General features: G+C 45.8%; 1 protein-coding gene across 1 annotated transcript in view; it reads right to left on the minus strand.

Moving 5' to 3' along the window:
- Nucleotides 1-21312, minus strand: part of LOC131592838 (exocyst complex component 4) — a 292946-nt gene that overhangs the window by 131698 nt on the left and 139936 nt on the right. Inside the window, exon 10 of the mRNA XM_058864649.1 lies at nucleotides 13409-13505. Within this exon, the coding sequence (XP_058720632.1) occupies nucleotides 13409-13505 (97 nt within the window). The remainder of the gene's footprint in view (nucleotides 1-13408; nucleotides 13506-21312) is intronic.

Genomic DNA, 21312 nt, shown 5'->3' on the forward strand with positions numbered 1-21312 from the left:
ACTGTTTTGCAGCCATAACAAAAAAAACCACAAATGGGTTAAATTCCAGCAGTCTTGTCCAACATTGTCCTACTTATCTGAAGGAGAGGAAAAAATAAAATCACTCCAATGAAATTCCAAAGGGTGATCTCTGGTGTGAAGGTCCATGAAGTGACAGCCACTGATGACTTTTGACAATTTGACTTTTTTTTTCCCGTGTGGAGCTGCTGGGAGTTGCCAGCAAATCCAGGGAAGTCTCTGGAAGTGCCCGTGAGGGACAGGGACACACGGACATGGATCATCTCCTGAGCTCGGCTCGGCATTCCCGAGGCAGATTCCAGCCAGGGAGAGATTTATGCCCATTAAACTCCATAAAAATACACTGTCACTTCCACTTATCCCAGCTGGATTTGTAGGAAAAAGAGAAGAAAACAACATATTTTAAATTGCCTTTGAAATTCAACACCTGAAGGTAAAGACAAGTCTCCTCCAGGATCTACCTGAGCTTCAGGAAGTGGAAAGAATTCCAACAAAAATTTTATTTCAACTTCTGTTTGAAAGGAGAAAAATATCACTGTTGTCACAGCATTGGAATTTTCATCTCTATTTTTTTGTTAAAATATATTAAATTAGAGGAACAAGTGGTTTTTAAATGCCTGGGTTAAAGGACATTCCGGGTCATGATTTTAGGGAATTTGCAGTGATGTCATTCCCATCATGAGACTACACATGGACATGTCCTTCCCTGGAGACAAATAAAAACATAATCAATTTAATCCTCTTCATCCAAAATCGAGGATAAAAATACAGAATATACACACAATGCTGTAATTCAGCTTTGTTACCCAAATAAATTCCATGTCTGACTGCGTGTGGAGTTTGATGTCCCAATATTGGATTATTTATCATGGAATTACTGAATAGTTTGGGGTGGAAGGGACCTTTCCAGGCCATGGGCAGGGACACCTCCCACTGTCCCAGGCTGCTCCAAGCCCTGTCCAGCCTGGCCTTGGACATTCCAGGGATCCAGGGGCTGCTCTGGGAATTCCAGCCCAGCCAGGAATTCCTTCCCCAGATCCCATCCATCCCTGCCCTCTGGCAGTGGAAGCCATTCCCTGTGTCCTGTCCCTCCAGGCCTTGTCCCCAGTCCCTCTCCAGCTCTCCTGGAGCCCCTCCAGGCCCTGGAATGTGCTGGAAGCTCTCCCTGGATTCCCTTCTCCTCTCCAGGTGAACATTCCCAGCTCTCCCAGCCTGGCTCCAGAAGGGCTCCAGCCCTGGAGCAGCTCCGTGGATTCCTCTGGATTTGCTCCAGCAGCTCCAGCTCCTGCTGCTGTTGTCCCCAGGGCTGGGGCAGCTCTGCAGGTGGGGTCTCACCTGAGGGGACACAGGGACAGAATCCCCTCCCGTGCTGTGGGATCAGCCCAGCACCTGTCAGGTTTTGGGTGCCAGCTGACATTTTTTTCCATCTGAAATGAAACTTCTGGGCCACCATGGCTGGAAGGAATTTGAAAAGGTGACAGTTCACCAGTGTTAATCCTCACAAAGCCAGAACATTGCTATGAATCGGAATTAATTCCTGCAGCACTAATGGCACAGTGACATGTGCTTTCATCAAAATTCAACTTTGCTGATTAAACATCTCCAGGAATTTGGTTGTTCTACATCAGAATTATCACAGTAGGTAAAGGTCACTGGGAGCCCACACTTCTATTCATGAGGCTCTGGGGTTTTTTCACTCCCTCCCTCTGTCTCTGCCAGACGAGGCTCAGGCCCCGAGCCAGGAGAATACAAATTTGGGAGTTCAGCCTCTCCTGCTCCGTTTGCATCTGTTGATTCATTTGGGTGTGGAGAGGAGGGCAATGCAAATGGGAACCTCTGCCTCCCCAGAAAGCTGTGCCCCATTTCCCACTTCTCACCAGCGTTTCTCACCCAGAATCAGGGGCAGCAGCACCTCAGAGAGATTTTTCTCTCCTCCTGCGGCGGAGCCAGAACGAATAACGATCCCCGGGGGATTGACACGAGGAGGTTTTTCTGGATAACGCTTTAGTCAAGGCACACAGTGCTTTTCCAACCCTGTGTGCTTTCAGGAACTCTGCAAAAGCTTTGATTTACCAGCACTCCAGGCATGTTGCTTGTTCTGCCAAGATTTTTGGGAAAGGTTTAGGGCACTGGAAGAATTTATGGAAAAGCCCAGCACCTTTGTTTTGTTTACCTCGCTGAGTTGATTGACGTCTATAAATGATACTGTGCTCTCAGGAGCTGCTGCCTTTCATTCAAAGGACTCAGTTCCATTACTTCAAAGATTGTATTCTGAGCATTGTAAAGCTCCTGATGGTGGGTAATTACAACAAATTATCTGAATAATTCTAATACTGCATCTACTCCATTACAAATGACAACCAGCAATTAAACCCATCCCAGCCTTTCAGCAAACTAAACAGAAAAAACATTTCACTCTTGACCTGGGCGTGCCCATAACTGATAATAAGCACCCGTTCTGCTCACTGCAACAATAGTTCTCCATCCTTGACAACTTCTAGTTGTTTTTTTTAACAGGGAAGAAGTGGCAAAAAATTTCCCTAGGAGGCTCCCAAGGGATGCAGATGGGAAAAGTGGGGTTTTTGTGTGGTGGAATGAAGAACCCCGCAGATAACGGGGTCAGCAGTGGGGGAAAGGCAGCTGAGGGGAACTTGGATGAAGTTTTCTGTCATTAAAGTGAAAAGGTTGGTATCTCTTGCACAGGAAGAAGCAAACATGGAGAGGTTGTGGCTGTTCCATCCCTGGAAGTGTCGCAGGCTGTTGAAGAAGGGCTTGCTCCTCGAGGCCATAACTCCCTGGAAGGCCTGCACAACCCTGACCTCGAGTTCCCTGCACAATATCATACCAAAGACATGAAGAAAACTAAATGTTAATAAGACAGTGAAGAATGGATGAGAATTCAGGATGAGAAATCTGCAAAATGTATCTCGTGAGGTTTGTCAGGATGTGAATTCTGCAGAATGAATCTTATATAACCGCTTTATGTATCTTATAAGTTCCACTAAAAAGTATCTTATAGAGCTCGGGTGTTATGAGCTGGGCCAATAGAAATGTAGAAGCTAACCTGTGAAAAACAGCAATTATCCAATCATAATAAAATACAGAGCATATGTTACCTTTCCAAAATACTATAAAAATGGAGCTAAAACTGCAATAAAATGGAATAAGTAGCTAACTCAGACTGAGTTGTCTCTTGATTCCTGAATCTGTCTCCTGCACCAGGCCAGGTTGGACACTGGGGCTTGGAGCACCCTGGGGTAGTGGAACTGATAAACTTCCAACCCAAACCATTCCATGATTTCATAATTAATTCTATAATTCCATAATTCTGTTCCGTTCCAAACACTCAGTGCCATGAAGAACTTGGAATAACAGCCTGGGAAGGAGATGGAACAACACTTCAGGAGCCAGGCAAAGGTGAGACATCAAAATCCCAGTGCTAAGGTAAGACAGCAACCAGCAATCGAGGGATTCCCCGCAATTAATCAACTTCTATTAATTTTTATCAATTAATGGCTGTGCTGCAGGTCTAGTCTGGTCATCAGGGTGCACCACGAGATCAATTTTCCCCCACATCCCTCAGCCTGGGTTTATCAGGAGGAAGGATTGTCTCAATGACGGTTTGCAGTGACAAACTGCACAACCCCAAGGAATAAAATGAGGAATTATCCCAGACTCCAGACTTGCCTCCACCTTTTGCAAAGAGGCAGCACCAGGGGATGGTTTTATTTCTTCCCTGTAAGGTTATAAAGCTTTAGAGTATATAAATTTTCCTACTCTGTGCAGTGGTTCTGAGTTTCTGGCCATCCACCAGACCAGGCTGTCACTCATTCATCTCCAAAATCCACCAGGATTTCCTCTGGGAGAGCTGCTAGAAAATGACACTTGTCAACATTTCCCCCTTCTTGCTGTAATTACTGATCTTTCTACAAGGTCTCCAGGTATTTTTTTATATAAGGAACAATTCTGTCTTGGATCCCCTGAATGAGCTCCTTGGCTCAGGTAAAAAATGCCAAACTTGGGTATCCCAAAACTGAGGAACTTTTGAGGGACCTGCACTTATTTAGCAGCATTATTTCACCTTACAGAGGGTAAAATGCTGTAATTTTTTATTTTTCTTCACTCTGAAAACGCTGTCCCACTGTTACTCCAGAGATAATGAGTGCTGAAAAGTCACCAAAGATTATTAAAGGCACAAAGAACCTGATCATCATCACAGCACTGCTGGCACACATCCTTCTCTGCAGCCTTTTTACCCTTCAATAAATCAGCCAAAAGAAACCCTAAATAAGCACAGGGGGATTTGTGTTCCAAAGTATTCTGACATCATTTGGCATCCCAGGCACCACCACACCATCATTTTGAGGTATTATTGCAAGGATTGGTTCATAAATTGTAATAAAGCCCAGAAAAAAAAGATGTTGTCCCTCCAGGCCTTGTCCTCAGTCCCTCTCCAGCTCTCCTGGAGCCCCTCCAGGCCCTGGAATGTTCTGGAAGCTCTCCCTGGATCCTTCTCCTCTCCAGGGGAACATTCCCAGCTCTCCCAGCCTGGCTCCAGAGCAGAGGGGCTCCAGCCCTCTTTGCCACCCCAGTAAATTTGATTATTGTCACCTGTCACACCTCCAGAGCAAATCCATTTGTAAAAATACAACTTGGAGAGACAAAATTGCAATAAAATGGGAAATATGGAGCTTGATTAATAACAGTGGGAATTTAAGACTTCCAGTTTTTCCCCTTTATTCTAAATCTGCACAGAATTTGGGACCATTCAGCTCCACACGTCGTCCACAACTTCTTCCCTGGTGGTTCCAGCATCAGAATTTCCATGGACAGAGCAATTTCACACTTAGGTGTGAATGAATTTTGTCTCTGAAAAGTTTGGAAGTTACCAGAAGAAAGAAACTAAAGAAGTGCTTTTCAGTGATATTCCACGAAGTGAAATTCCTGCTGAGCTATCATCCGAAATTCAAGATTCCCAGGACCCAAAATAACCAAACTAAAGGCCAACTTCTGGCCTGTGAAATTTATTTATGCCTATTCTGCAGATCTCCAAAAGTCAACAGAATTTAAAGTTAAATCCCTCAGGAATATCCCACCAAAAAAAGTTATTTTGTGTCATGACCTGGTACTTGAAAAACCTGTTTTTTTCCATGGGCTCACATCCCTAAAAGGCTTTTCCCAAGGTTCTGCCAGGACTTTCCTTTTGCCATGTGCCCGTGAAAACCCTGCAAGTGTTTGTGGAGCCACATCTGATGTGTCTGAACGAAATAATCCCAATAAAACAGGAATAAACGAGGGTCCTGCAGTATCCAGGAATTCAGTAGAATGGGAAAATGCAGCTTAGTGGTGAAGGAACTTCAAACCCATTATCTGTAGCTCAGACTGGTTGAAATGAACAGTTCAGATTATCAAAAATAACACCACCACATTGATGTAAAACAAAATAATGAGCAAAAATTTCAATTATTAATCTTTTATTGCTCTGATGGCTGCATGGGGGATGTGGGGTCCAAAAGGCACCATCTTTGCAGGTTTTAGAGCTTTGCTTTTGATAGAAAATCCTAAATACAGGAATCACCTTTTCTTGTTGTCATCAAGCACCAGCTCTCCCACCTTCAATCAAAAATTAATAAAACTTGATGAAAGCAAACACAGGCATTGTATAAAAATTTTTAAGGTAACAGTATCACAAAGTGGACTTAAACCACACTGTGTTTGCATCCTTGGATTTCCCCCATTCAGGGAAAACCCTCAGTGAAGAGTTTTTTGAACAGCTTCTATAGACAGATTACAAATTGAGAATTTGTCAAGTACTTTTTCCCTTTTCTTCCACCACAAAAATCAAAGATGCTTTTCTGGTTCTGCCATGGGAGCTCTTCTGTTGCTCTACAGATTTTTTTTTTTAGCAATGTCAGAATATTATTTCTTATGTTTGAAATGAAAGTTGGGATTATTAAAGCAAGTTTTAGCTACTGCTGGAAGTTAATTCCTCGATAACAAAGGAGTTGCTTGAACAGCACCAACTCCTGTGTGGCAGAATCTCACCTTGTGACTGAGATTCAAAGTGTTTGGTAATTCTTGTGGCACTTGGGGATGTGTGGTGGCCTTGGCAGTGCTGGTCAATGGTTGGACTTGATGATCTTAGAGGGCTTTTGCAACCTGAGTGATTCTTAAATGTGGATCTCAGCGTGGAACTCAGTTTTTTTCCGGAATTTTGTACCTGAGATGGTTCAACTGAATCGATGGATCCGTTCTGCCCCTCCAGCTTTGCTCAGAACTTCCCTGGCCATGTGGTGAGCCCAGAGCTGCTCAGGGAATTGGATGAAATCATCATTTTATGTCCTTCCTGACTGAACTGTTCTGTCCCCAGGGAATAAATAAATCACTGAAAATTCGCATGACATCATCAATCCTTGACAAAAATCAGAATAACAGCGCTCAGCAGCATGGGGAAGCTCGAGCCTCTTCCAGGAGATCACAAGTGAAATGCTGGAAGTAAATTGAAGATTTCCCACAGAAGCTGTGGCTGCCCCTGGAACCCTGGAAGTGTCCAAGGCCAGGCTGGACAGGAGCAATCTGGGATGGTGGAAATGGGTGGATCTGGCTCTCCTGTAATGTCCCTTCCAACCCAAACCATTCTGTAATTCCATTAAGGAACGAGCTCATCCTGCTTTGTTGGCTCAATGAACACAAGCCTGGTTCAAAGCACCTCATTACCATGGAATTACATTAACACTGTTTTCAGCTATTCAGCCCCAGCTCTTGCAAATGTCAAAATTCCTCTGTTCCTTCAGCTTGTATTTCATCCAAAGGGAAGGAGGAGCTGGAGACATGTGAAATTTCTGACAGGCTGTTGATTTTCCCTTTGGATGAAGCATGTTTGAAAACTCCAAACTTGACTGATCTGCTGAAGCACATTCTCTGACAGACAATATAAAATCAATGCCTCACATATTAAGAGGGTTTTTCTTTTTTTTCTTTTTTTTTTGGCTTGTGAGAGTTTTTGTTTGTGTGGGAGGTGGCGGTGGTGGGGGGGTAGGGATCGCTTTATTTTCTGTCATGGAAAATGAACAGCCTCACCTTAAGGTTTTTATAAACTGTCATCTTTAATCAGACACACACAGCAAGACTGTCAGTTCTCATAAAGCAGTGGGGGGAAAAGAAAAAAAAAAAAGGCACAAAATGTGAAGCTGTTCCCCATCCCTGGGCTGTGTGAGTCCCCCATCCCTGCCACAACCCCAGTCAGGAGGAAACCTTTTCTCAGCAGTGTCACAACAACGAGCTCTGCTGAGATGTGTCTTTATCCTTCAGCAACGCCGACTTTGTGAGGGCTTGTCAGGGATGGAAAGGGTTGGGATTCGCCTGCCAGGAACATCCATCCCTGCTGCTGACAGACACAAAGTACCCAACAGCTAAAAGCCTCCTAAACACTCATTAAACCTGGAGAGAGGGAGGGAAAAACATTCCCTAGGGAGGTGTCAAATTGCTCCCTAAAATTCCCACTCGGGCCAGTGGAAGGAAGCAGAGAGTGGATGAGAAGCTGCATCCAGAGTGGCATTTCTGAAATAAAGCTGGGAGTATCCAGGGAAAAGTTCTCCTGGTGGAAGGTGCCCTGCTCATGGTGGGGGTTGGAACTAAATGATCTTTAAGGTCCTTTCCTTGTTTTCAGTGTTTAATTTCGTGTTTTTGAAATAAGGATTGGAGATCTCTTGGTGCTGGTGCTGCTGAGGCTCCTCAGGGCAGTGTCCAGTTTGGGGTCACTCACAAGTGTCCAGTGCTGGTCCCTCGTGACTGGAGAGCCCTGGAGGGACTGGAGAGTGTCCAGGAATGGAGCTGGGAAGGGTCTGGAGCCCCAGGAGAGGCTGAGGGAGCTGGAAAGGGGCTCAGCCTGGAGAAAAGGGGGATCAGGGGGAATTTCTGGCTCTGCACAACTCCCTGCCAGGAGGGGACAGCCGGGGGGGATTTGGGATCTTATCCCAGGGAACAGGGACAGGAGGAGAGGGAACAGCCTCAGGCTGGGCCAGGGGAGCCTCAGGGTGGACAGCAGCAGGAATTTCCCCATGGAAAGGGTTTGGAAGTGCCCAGGGAGGTTTGGATTCCCCATCCCTGGAGGTGTCCAAGGAATTCCTGGGAGTGGCACTCAGGGCTCTGGGCTGGGGACAAGGTGGGGATTGGGCACAGCTTGGACTCGGTGACCTTGGAGGGCTTTTCCAAGGATCCTGGGAATTCGTGATCTCCTGATCTGAGCCTCGTCTGTCTCACCACAGAGAGGCCAGGCCCCATCTCCCAGCCCCAGAGAGCAGGAAGAGACTCCCTGCCTTGCAGAAACAAGAATTCCATTAAATAACTGATATTTTCCCACCCTTTGAAGGGGATCTGTTGAAATATAAGACATCTGGAGGGTTCTTTTCAAGGACCCACTACCTTTAAAAGTTTCCAAATCACGTTTCCTCTGCACTTAACAGCACCTCAGATATTTTATTTTATTTACCTTGATCCTCTGCACATTACTCAGACTCAAACACAAATTTTAGGTAGTCAACATTCTAAGTGCCCTTTCCCAGCTTGAGTCAGCCTTATTGATTTCTCTGAAATCAAGTATTTTAGGTTTGATTCAGAAGCCAAAGGCATCAGTTCTCATTATTTAGCAGTATTTGTGCCACAGGACTTGACATTTTCCATCTACTTCACTACTAATAAATAACCCTTAGACTTTAAAAATAACATATTTCTCTTAACCTATTTGCTGTGATTTAGCATAGTTTAAAAGTAACAAACTCACCTAATTTTCACACTCCTTTTGCTTCCCAAGACCCATAGTCCCTATATTATCAAATATTCATTTTATAGTGCGCAACTACGAGGTATTACAGCATATTTTAAAATAAAATGAGATTATTATTATTATTATTGTTGTTATTATTATTGTTATTATTACTGTACAGATATACTAAAAGGGGTTATTGGTGAGATACCCAGTGGCTTTGAGTTATAAACTGAGTTTTAGATCAACTTAGGGATGTAATTTTTAACACCAGCAGCCATTCATGCTCCAAGACCAAAGGATTTTGATGTCCCATGACAACTTTGCTGTCACCTCCCAACACATTCAAAATAAACAGGATTTAAATTCCACACCCAGCACCTTTTATCTTGAGGTATCCTGAATTCAACAGCAGCCTGACAGGATTGTTCCCATAAAACATCCCTGGGTGGATGCACAGGTCCTGCACCTTCCCTTCCAAGGACAGGGAATTCCTGGGATCTGACACTTGACCATCAGCAGCTCAGAGCCACCAGGGGAGAGGAGCATTCTGACATCAGTGGGAAGCAAAAGTCCATCACCACCCTCCCCAGTTAGTCCCTAAAGGATTTTTTTTTTATTTAATAGCAGAGCAATCCCTTTTTCATTTGCATTGAAAGAACTGGAAGAAGCAGTTAAGTCTAAATTTGCTTTCAAGTGAGAAGCCCACTGCTTTCAGTGATGGAAAAGAAGAAGAAATTAAAAGGAGCATTTTATTTAAAATGAAAATGGCAAACTACTGCTGCTCTCTTCCCCCCACTCCCATCCCAAAATCCCAAAAGACAAGAGGCAGAGAACTTCTCAGTGCCCTGGACTGCAGCTCAGAGCATTAAACTTCCAAACATCCCAAACAATCCCAGCAGCGGCAAATTGGGAATTTTGCTTTTCCTCTTCCCTTTTCCCCCCTACTCTTTGTTTTTCTCTTCCTCTCCAGACTCTGAAATCCAAGGCAGTGACCAGGACACCACTGGCACATCCCAGTCCTCCCCACCAGACCAGTGCCAGGGTAATTCCTCTTCCTCACTCCTCCTTCCCAAGGTCACGTCCTGTTGGGAAGTCATTCTTGCTTCCGAATCAATGAGCACTTGGCTTTCTCCTCCATCCTCCAACCTTTTTAATTGCTGCTTGATCCTAATGAAGTGTGGCTGATGGTAATAAATGGAAACCCTCCCGGCCTCAATATCCAGCATCCAGCACCGCTCAGCTGCGTCTGCCTCAGCACCACCATCCATCCCCTCCATCTCCCACCCTTCCCATTCCTCCCCCTCCAGCCTCGAGACTGCAGACATCTGTTCCTCAATTGTCTGGTAATAAACACACTCTATAAAGCATATGTAAAATGATTATTACCCCGAGGAGCCAAGTGCCTTTCAAATGCCAGCTGAAATAAATAAACATTAAAATAAAAAATAAAAAAAAAAAATAAAAAAATGAAAGACATCAAAAAAATCCCCACCAAGCAAATGGTATGACAGACATCGCTCAGGCTGTTCCACATTCCGGAATGAAGGGCGTTGGGATTGCTCCTGTGATTCCTCCTTCCAGAGGGAGATGTTATTCCTCAGCCCAGTAACTCCAGTGCTGGTTGCCAGCAAAGGATGAAGGAAGCAAATGGACTCCTTTGGTAACTTTTATACTTTGGCACCTCCCATGAAATGTAATTAAGGAAAATCAGAGGTGGGTTCTGCCTCAATTTCCAAATTAGTTTCCAGATGTAGTTAGGAAAGCCCATTCCCAGGAATCATCTCCTCTAGAACACCCACTCGTCTCTCAGAAATAAGCTCTTCGTTTATTCCGTGTGTGGTGGTGTCATTAAGTGCTGGTAATTAATCTGGGCCTTGGTGTGTCTCAGTTGTCCTTGAGGAAATCAGGGACACACATCCTGAGCAGCACAAATCTCACTTCCCAACTCTGACTCCCTGCTCTAAAGGAATTCAAAGGCAAGAAAAGCTTTGAAAACCATTTTTTGGTATTTTTCTTCACACTGCCCATGGTTTTAATTAAGAGTTCCTCTAAACTTTGGTTATTGGGAATGGGTTCATTTGCAGCCCTTCCCAAGTCTGACCCTGCGCTCTTCAAGAGGATCTGGAGCCAGGTTCCACCCTCAGTTTGTAAATAAAGAAGGATTAAAAAGTGTCTTTATAAGCAGCAGATTTGTCCCTGTGTGATGAGATCAGCGCTGGCATTTCTCATAGCACAAAAGAGAGGAGTTCCCACTGCTGGGTGTGAATGCTCTGCTTCCAACTCCCCCCCTCCACAGTTCAGGGCTGAATTATATTTTAAAGCCATCACTTTGTGTGATGCTCAGGCTTTAAATCAGCACACCAGGGTCTGGTTTCTCAGTGATCCAGTTGGTTTAATACTTCCAGAAGAACTCAGCTGACTCATAAAATCAGCGAGTCCGTGCAGTGCTGAAGCTCCTCTGGCAACGTATTCATGGGACTTAGAGAAAAATGAGGGGAAAAAACCCCTTGTAAATAAAATATTGATCATTTGAATTCAAACCAGATCCATTTCAAGCATGTACAGGGGACAGGGATAAAATATGAGTGGTGCAGGTCATAAAGAACCTCAAAAAGGAAAATAAAACCGGTGGAAACTTCACAGCTCTGCAGGAATTACCTCCAGGAGAGGTGAACATTTCAAACAGGAGCTTCTGGAAAAGGGCATCAAGGATCTAGCCCAGAGATGATGATTTTATGACTCTGCATGCCAAAAATTACTGCAAGCATCAGTATTTTAGCAAATTCACTGTACTGAACATTTCAGCTGCTGGTGGGACAGGCCGTGGCTATCCCATCAGGAACAGAATTCCCATCAGGAAAAGAATTATTGTCAGCTAAAGAAACCCTGTGGTCATCCCAGATTCTCTGCATCCCATTCAACATGAGTTAAATCTCTCAGCACATTCCCTGAGTCCAACATTAAAATGAATAAAATCACATTAAAATGGTTTTTAGAACCCTCTCCTACCCCAAAACTCTCCCACCCTGCAGGGAGAAAAGAGCAAACTGGGTCATTCCATGTTTTCCTTCTTTTCCTGAAGTTATTGATGAGATCCTCAATGCAAAGGAGTGAAGATGTTGCAGGTGCTTGGCACGAAAAATACACTGTACACAGATACCTTCATCTCGATGCAATTATTTTTTACGAGGCAAATGATTTCTCCTGCCTGACTTGCAGGCTGGGAATGCAAAGTGAAGTGTTTGGGAGAAGTGCTATTTAAAGCACTTCTCGTGTTTTGCTCAGATGGGAGCAAAAAAAAGGGGGGAAAAAATAAAGCAGGAAGGCAAAGAGAAAGAATTTGAATCAATGGGAAAGATCTCATCAATAAAAATAGGAGCATCACCACCCTCTGGGCTTGCAAGATGTCTGTAAATTCATTAATGATTTAGAAATTGAAGTCCACATCATCACAGTCATGCCTTGAAGAACATATTGAGTTTCAGTTGTCTATCTTTTCCCACCATAAAATAGCTGAAAACTATAAATTATCCTGTAGCAAATTTATTTTTAGCACATTTCTTCAGTTTAAAGGAGACAGAGGTAGAAATGAAATGTGCTTATGGAATTCTCCACTTTGTTATGGGCACAAAGCAAGAAATAAACTCTTTTTTTTCAGGGCAAGATCTTGCACACCCTAACACATTTCAGGATGTTCTCAAGATTATTCCAAGCCCTGCTGTTTTGATACGAAAAATTTAGATTTGGAGGAATTTATACCTTTTCCAACTGTGTTTTTAAGTCCTGAGAAGTCACAAATAAGCCCAGCTCTCAGCCACAGAGGTGTCAGGAGGAGATTCCTTCTTCTGGGGATCAGATTCCAATTATATTTTATGGCTATTTTGTGATTTCTTGGGTTTAGCAGTGGAGAGAAGCCCCTGTTTAAGTGACTCAGGACAGTGAATTCATACAAACACAGGTAAGGAGGGAAATGCTCTCCCAAAAGTGCTGGGAAAGGCCATGTCTGGGGAGAAAGGAAAACCCTCCCAGGAAAAAAGAGGTGTGAGGTTGCCATGAATCCAGATAAACACTGTATTATTTAATTTCCACAAAACCAACAGGACAAACTGGTAGAAAAGCAGCAAAATTCAAGCATCAGAGGTGAATGATACCATGAGAAGAGGTTTATTAAAGGCTTGCTCTGTGTAAAGTTCCAGCTGTGATAATTTTGGTAATCACTGGCTCACTCTGGATCAAGAATTGATTTGCAGTCCCCAGCCCACAGTGTTTCATCAATGAACTCACCTTGCAGCTCCTCTGACTTTTTAATAAACATAAAGAACAGCAAGAAGCAATTTGTGGCAGGTTGCAAATAAACTTCACCCAGCTTAGGTCAATAAATGACAGTGGTTGGTGACACAGGGGCACCCAGACAGGAAATCCCACCTGACATCACAGTTCAGTTTGAAAAAAGATTTTAAAATATCGTCAAGTTTACTTTTTCACACACGACAACTTTACAACTTCAGAGCAACCCCAGATCTCAGAGCTGGAATGTGCCCACCATCCCCACAAACCTGAGGTTTAATTCTATTTATTCTAGTTCTTTGCAGCTGTAGAAACGTGCAGAAAGGCAGATTTTACCTGAGCAGGGGGTGAAAGATGATGGTGATGTTCCTGGCTCCTGGTTTGCAGACAAACTTGGACCCACCACCCTCAATTAAGTTATCATCAGGTCCTCCTGGAAAATAACGTGGAACAAGTTGTCTAACAGATCTTGACATCCCTTGATTTTCAGACAGTAAGTGATAATTAAACATTTAGCAAGCGATAATTAAACAGGAATTAAACGCTTCTTTCCTGGTGAAAGATCAGTGATTAACGTGGGGGCTTTGCTCTCTGTGCCCTCCCCAAGCACTGCCAGGGCAGGGGGAGCGCTGCCCATGGTGTCTGGAGGTGACTTTGGGCTCCTCATTCCAGAGTTGGGGACATTTTGGCACAAACCCCACCAAATCCAGGTCCTTCACCTCGGGTGACAATCACCCAAGCCCTTGGCCACATGGCTCAGATGTTTGGAAAGGAATTCCCAGAATTTTCCTGCTTCCAAGTGCTGCACCTCTGAGTGGGGCTGGCACAATTCCAGCCTGGGTTTGGATGCCAGTGATTGACATTTTAATTTGTTTATTGTATTTGGCATTACTGCCTCCCCCAGGAGTTCGTTCCCAACTCTGACTCCTGTAATTCCTGCGTGGTTTCCCTTCTCTGAGTTCCACCTGGGTACAAATGGGCTCTCAGCTACAGGAAAAATAAATTTGTGGAGTTTGGCAGCGAAACACAACTCAGGGAACATCATTGACACACCACAGGCTCCAGGGTTTGGAGTGGCAATAAAACCTGACCAGCATCACTGCATCATTCCAAAATTACTTCCACAGGCAGCTCCTGACACCAAAGTACCTTAAACTTGGATATTGGGAGGGAAAAGAGAGGGAAAATATCAACTTCCAGAAAGCTCTGCATGTCCTGATAGCAATAAAGTCCACGTGGAACCATTCCCAAAGAAAACATTTTTAGGACAACAGGCCAGACACCCCACACAAATCATCCTGGAATGGTTTGGCTTGGAAGGGACCTCAAAGCCCATCCAGTTCCAATCCCATGGGGACACCTTCCCCTGTCCCAGGCTGCTCCAGCCCTGTCCAGCCTGGCCTTGGACATTCCAGGGATCCAGGGGCAGCCACAGCTCCTCTTCCCAAAAAAGGTGCTCAGGCAAAGTTTGAATATCCCAGGTAGGATCAAGCCCTTTCCATGTGAACTCTCCTTAATGACTGATAATAAATAATAAATAATAAATACAGAAGCCAATCACATTATTGGGACAGCTTTACAGACAGGATTGTTACAGAGTTTTGAAATCAAAACTATCCCAGCAGGTCTTCGAAATTCTTGACCCTGACATCACCAAACAAAAAGGATTTCTGCAGATGGGAAAGAGGAACAACACAGCTGATGAGGAAGTGACTCCAACTTCCTTTTCCAAGGGAATTTTATGTGCTTTACATCAATCAATCTACAAAAAAAGCTCTTGGGTGCTTTTATTTATATATTTATTTGATCCTTTATTTGATCTGCAAGGACTGAGCAGGTCACCAACACCAGCATTTCCATACCCTAAACAAGCCCTCTAGATCAGGAGTGATTCCTGCAAGAATTCCCATAAATTCTGAGATGTGAGTGGAAAAGCTCCAGCACTGAATTCCCCACGGAGTGGGAAATCCTGGGAAACTGGAAGTCTGCAGTCACAACATTTCCAGAGCTGACTCAGCTCCTCGAATGAACCCTGAGCACACAGAACTTCTGGATGAATCCCACCCCAACATATGGACTTGGGAAGCACAAAGCAACCGAAGACAGAGTTTTTTAAACTTTCCTGATGGTGTTTAGAAAGAGGCAGCTCTAAAAAAAAAAAAAATCCAGGGATTTCAGCTGGCAGTTTAAAAAGTGAACTCTCACAACGTGGCAGTTTAATCGGGGAAGAAAAGAGAAGCGAGTTCAAGGAAAAGAAAATTATTCACTTCCCCTGTTAATGTCAGATCTTGCAATTTCCAGTGGGCTCCGTGTCTGAACAGAATTATTGAAGAAGCCAGCCAAGCATGAGCTGCTGAGGCAGGGATGAGGAAATGCAGGCTCCAATTAAGAGAGGGGTGTTATTCTTGTTCCATCAAGTCACCCTGCACTAATCAATATTATTGACTGGGATGAACTCCACGGTGAGGAATAAAACAATCTGTCTGATCTGTTGGGCCAGATGATGATGGATTTGAGGAGAACAGAAGCCTGGCACCGAGAGAAAAATGTGCTTTTACATCTCCTTGGCTCTCAGCCTTCCATTAATAATCGTGGGTGCTCTGCAGGTAGGTGCAGGGGGGGATGAATTTTGTTTGTATTTAAATATTTTACCCAAAAAAAAAAGTTGCTGAGGTGTAAATCTTATTCCTGGTGATGCTCTGGACATCCCAACTACACAGCAGTGCAACTTTAATGCCATTGCTCCTCCCACCTTCACTGCTCTAAACACTGGAGTTTTGTCATGGAAAATCCTGGAGAAAATCCCCACCTGGAGAGTGAAGGATTCCTTTCCCTGTGAATTGGAGATCTCCACGGGAGATTCTGATTGTATCAAGGTCTGAAATGTGTAATTCACATGGACCAGCCAATTCCCTGTGCTGGAGAGACACCAACATCTCCAGAAAATACTCCAGGAATATTCCTTCCTCCTGAGTGATTTGACCAAGAGCATCTCCTGCAGGGAGGTGAACGATCTTTCATCCCAACAACCCAAAACTGGCAGCTCTGGAGAAAACAGGGAGTGGAGAATCCCAGAATGGTTTGGCTGGGAAGGGACCCTAAAGATCACCCAGTTCCAGAGAGGGACACCTCCCATGGGCCAGGCTGCAGGGGAAGGAAGGGCCCTGACCTGTGGGAGAGATTCCAGACAAATCCACGGAGCTGCCCCAGGGCTGGAGCCCCTCTGCTCTGGAGCCAGGCTGGGAGAGCTGGGAATGTTCCCCTGGAGAAGGGAAGGATCCAGGGAGAGCTTCCAGCACATTCCAGGAATTCAAGGAGCTCCAGGAGAGCTGGAGAGGGACTGGGGACAAGGCCTGGAGGGACAGGACACAGGGAATGGCTTCCACTGCCAGAGGGCAGGGATGGATGGGATCTGGGGAAGGAATTCCTGGCTGGAATGGAATTCCCAGAGCAGCTGTGGCTGCCCCTGGATCCCTGGAGTGTCCAAGGCCAGGTTGGACAGGGTTTGGAACAGCCTGGGACAGTGGGAGGTGTCCCTGCAGGGGTGGCACTGGATGGGCTTTGAGGTCCCTTCCCACCTGAACCACTCCATAATTCCATGAATATGGAATAATTCCTTTTTTCCTCTCCTTATCAATGACCACCAGAGATCCAATCTGGAGCCTCCCAAACCAGAGCTGAGCTGGCAAACTCTGCACTGCCAGAGTGTCCAGGGAAATATCCAAAAACTTCCCCATCTCTCTGGAAGCACCGTTGTTGTGGCAGCTTCCTCTCAGCAGCAAAGTTTGCTGGTTTAATCTGCCCAGTAATAAATTATGAGGAACAAAAGAAAAATAAGGAAAACATGGAGAAGAAGTGAGATTTGTCCCAGAGTTAATGACACTCTCCTGCCGTGCTGGCAATGAAGTGTGCCCACCTGAATGTCACTGCAAGCGGTGACAGAGACAGGGCCATTAGTGACAGAGCTCGATGTGTCTGAAATGGAGCCTAAAATGTCAGGCTTCAACATGAAAAAGGAGATGAGAAGGGAAACTGGAATCTCTGCAGGCGCTGAAAGTCAGAACAAACATTAGGAGAGCTTCAGTTCTGCGTTCTGCTCGGTACGTTAAAATTCAAATGTTTGCATGGATATTTTCCATATTTATAGAAAATGCCACAGAATCCCAGGATGGTTTGGGTTGGGAAGGGACCTTAAGGATCACCCAGTGCCACCCCTGCCATGGCAGGGACACCTCCCACTGTCCCAGGATGCTCCAAACCCCAATGTCCAGCCTGGCCTTGGACACTCCAGGGATCCAGGGGCAGCCACAGCTGCTCTGGGAATTCCATCCCAGCCAGGAATTCCTTCCCCAGATCCCATCCATCCCTGCCCTCTGGCAGTGGAAGCCATTCCCTGTGTCCTGTCCCTCCAGGCCTTGTCCCCAGTCCCTCTCCAGCTCTCCTGGAGCCCCTTTAGGCCCTGGAATGTTCTGGAAGCTCTCCCTGGATCCTTCTCCTCTCCAGGGGATTATTCCCAGCTCTCCCAGCCTGGCTCCAGAGCAGAGGGAGGGGTGAAATTGGATGATCTTTAAACTCCATTCCCACCCAAACCACTTTGGGATTCTATTCTCTCGCTCTTCCAACGTTCCAGGGAGGAATCACACATTTCTCTTTGTATTTATCTGTTCCTTGAAAGACCTGAGCACGTCAGAGAAGAGGTGGCTCAGCCCCTTGAAAGATTTTCTGTGCAGGTTTTAAAATTCATTGTGAGTAATGAAGTAATTTCTTTTTATCAACATCCTGAGAAAAGCTCTCTCTGTCTCTCACACAGGAGCTAAAAAAGGGTGAGATTTCTTATGCTGTCACTTTGGAGTCATCAGACGTTACCTCATTGTTTCAGAGCTTTATCTGTCTAAATGTGTTTTATCCTCAGTCACATTTTCAATCCTTCCACTCCCTAAAACTTTTCAGACACAAAAGTACTGGCCTGATAAGTAAATCCCTTTCCAAAACATCCAAGAACTGTTGAGTTGGGATCAATGGAAACAGCAACACCCCAAAATAATGAGGAGCACAGGGAAACTTCAGTTCTCACCCCTGTGTGAGCACAGGACAGGCTCATTGAGCTCTCTGCAATGCACAGTTCACCTAAACGGGTTCCAGGCATGAAATGAAGAATTCCTGGGCTCCTCTCCATGACCAGAGCACCTTTTCGAGGGAGCCACTCCATGTTAATCCAAGCAGAACAGAGGAATAAAGAAGAATAAAGAAGAATAAAGAAGAATAAAGGAACTGAAGCTTTGAAGCAACAATTGAGCAATTAAGACATCCCACAAATCCCAGCAGCTCCTCCACTCTGAGGGAGCAGCACAAGCTGAGAGCAGGAAAGGAACCAGTTGCCATGGGGTGGTGCTTCCCAAAAGTTCTTGACTGTGTGGGACTCAACACCTCAGTTATTGCCTGCACATCATCCTCAAGGCATAGAAATTCAAATTTCATTCAGCGTGAAAGGGAGGAAAGCAAAGGAGGCCCAAAGAGAGCAAAGCAGGTGATGATTAAACAGCTCAGCAGAGAGAAGGGATTGATCTGTGAACAGCAACTGCAGAGTTTTATAATGGAAATCTGTGTTTTCATATTCCTGTATTTTAGACCCCCCAAATAAATCTCAGAATGATTTGGGTTGGAAGTTTCACCCCCTGCCATGGCAGGGACACCTCCCACCATCCCAGGCTGCTCCCAGCCCCAGTGTCCAACCTGGCCTTGGACATTCCAGGTGTCCAGGGGCTGCTCTGGGAATTCCAGCCCAGCCAGGAATTCCTTCCCCAGATCCCATCCATCCCTGCCCTCTGGCAGTGGAAGCCATTCCCTGGGTCCTGTCCCTCCAGGCCTTGTCCCCAGTCCCTCTCCAGCTCTCCTGGAGCCCCTCCAGGTCCTGGAATGTGCTGGAAGCTCTTCCTGGATCCTTCCCTTCTCCAGGGGAACATTCCCAGCTCTCCCAGCCTGGCTCCATGAACCACACAGGACACAAACATCAGGTCCTGTCTCTCCTGCCCCGATTCTCAGCAGTGATTCACAGCACTGGCACTCACACATTTCAATTCTTTTCACATGGAACCAAACACGATTTATCATCTCTCAAATTCTTTTTCGTGTCTTGAATCCTCAACCTTCTTTCCCTTCAGAGAATCCCAGAGTGGATTTGGGTTGGGAAGGACCTGAAAGCCCATCCAGTGTCACCCCTGCCATGGGCAGGGACACCTCCCACTGTCCTGGGGTGCCCAGAGCTCCATCCAGCCCAGCCTTGGACACTTCCAGTGGCATTTTGGGGATTATTTCAGGCACATTTTTCTGTCTGTTCTTCTCTAATGATGGTTTTTGTTCCCTCTGCCCTGTCCACCCCCAAACTGGGAGTGGTGACCCCAGCTCTGACCCAGCACGGGGGGCTCCCTTCCCTCTCCTGGAATAGGAATGAGGGAACTGAGGTGCACCAGATAAAAAAATCCACATTATCAAGATAGACAAGAACAAGTTCCAGCCAATACTTGATTACTTCCTTGCTTGAGGGGAGAAGCAATTTAGCAGAGGTTTCTGACAGAGGAAAGATTGCATTTCTTGTTTGCTTCTCTTAATCACCCGCTCTTCTTTTAATCATGGCAAGTGGGAATTTGGACATGGGACCATCAGGAAAAAGGGGCTGATGGCTACAAACACACATGCACCCACATTTTCCCGAAATCAACAGAGATCAGAGCGATGATGGAGCTCCAGAAGACCCGAAATTGATGGGAATGAGGTGGTAACTGCTTGTAAAGCACGGGCTGCTGTCAGACCTGGGGCAGGAAGGGAGCTGGGAGATGATTGAGTGACTCCAAGAGCTGCTCCCAGCTTCCAGTGCTGAAGATGTCACCAGCCTGAACAGGACACAGGGGACACCAGGCTGGCACAGCCAAGGGCAGGAGCACCCTAAAGCCACAGCACTCCCTGCTGACGTCTCGCCAGTCACTCTGGAAATACTTTAAGCTCCCCCTGAAGTTCATCCCATTTCAGTATTTCCATCAGTGATCAATTCCCAGCCGTTCTCCCAAAAGCAGTGTTTGGGGTGATGGTCCCCAGCGTGGGGTGCAGGGCAGGCTCCAACCTAAAATCTTTCAGTGAAACACTGAAAATGTTGGGCAGAAGTTAAGGGATGGTCAAATCAAGTAAAGTCTAATGGCTGAACTTCCACAAATCCCTTACAGGTATAAAAAGGGGAAAGGAGGAGTGGAAAGGGATTGGGATGAGATGCTCCAGGGCTGGAGCCCCTCTGCTCTGGAGCCAGGCTGGGAGAGCTGGGAATGTTCCCTTGGAGAGGAGAAGGACCCAGAGAGAGCTTCCAGCACATTCCAGGGCCTAAAGGGGCTCCAGGAGAGCTGGAGAGGGACTGGGGACAAGGCCTGGAGGGACAGGACACAGGGAATGGCTTCCCACTGCCAGAGGGCAGGGATGGATGGGATCTGGGGAAGGAATTCCTGGCTGGGCTGGAATTCCCAGAGCAGCCCCTGGATACCTGGAATGTCCAAGGCCAGGCTGGACAGGGCTTGGAGCATCCTGGGACAGTGGGAGGTGTCCCTGCCATGGATGGGGTGGCCCTGGATGGGCTTTGAGGTCCCTTCCCACCCAAACCACTCTGGAATTCTGAGCAGAGCTGGGCTTGGTGTTCAGGTTTGCAGATCAAACTCTGCTTCAAACCTGAGGAAAAGTGATTTCCCAAAGCAGGAGAGGCAGATCTGGATTCCAGCCACGGGACTGATGTGGCCTCTCTGACCCTGATCAGGTTTCTGCATTTCAGCTCCCCAAAAGGGGAATTGAGATTGCGGCTCCAACTTTCCCCTGGCAAAGCTGTTTTGAGAGATGTCAGGAAAAAGGCGTCAACATTTTATTCACTGTTTTAAATTCATGCTCTGACTTCAGCTATCCACTGAACACAGAATAATGTCCCAAACTGTCCAGCAATTCCAAAATTTCTGCCTGAAACAGCTTCTCCAAGCGTGTTCCCCAGGATTTGGTGCCTGATTTGGATGCAGCCCCCGAGCCCCTGCTCTGCCATATTGCTGTGCTGATGTTCCCAACCCCTCCCCGCTCCCCTATCCTGCCTTGTCTGAGATCCAACACCATATGCATTTAAATAAGTTGCTCTTTAATGTTTCAAAACCTGATTTATTAGTTGCTCACACTCCATCTGCCTTGAAAAACGGCGCCGTGCCTTGGCTTTCAGAGCCTGC

Source organism: Poecile atricapillus, chromosome Z (genome assembly GCF_030490865.1).
Source record: "Poecile atricapillus isolate bPoeAtr1 chromosome Z, bPoeAtr1.hap1, whole genome shotgun sequence".
In the NCBI taxonomy this organism is placed as follows: Eukaryota; Metazoa; Chordata; class Aves; order Passeriformes; family Paridae; genus Poecile; species Poecile atricapillus.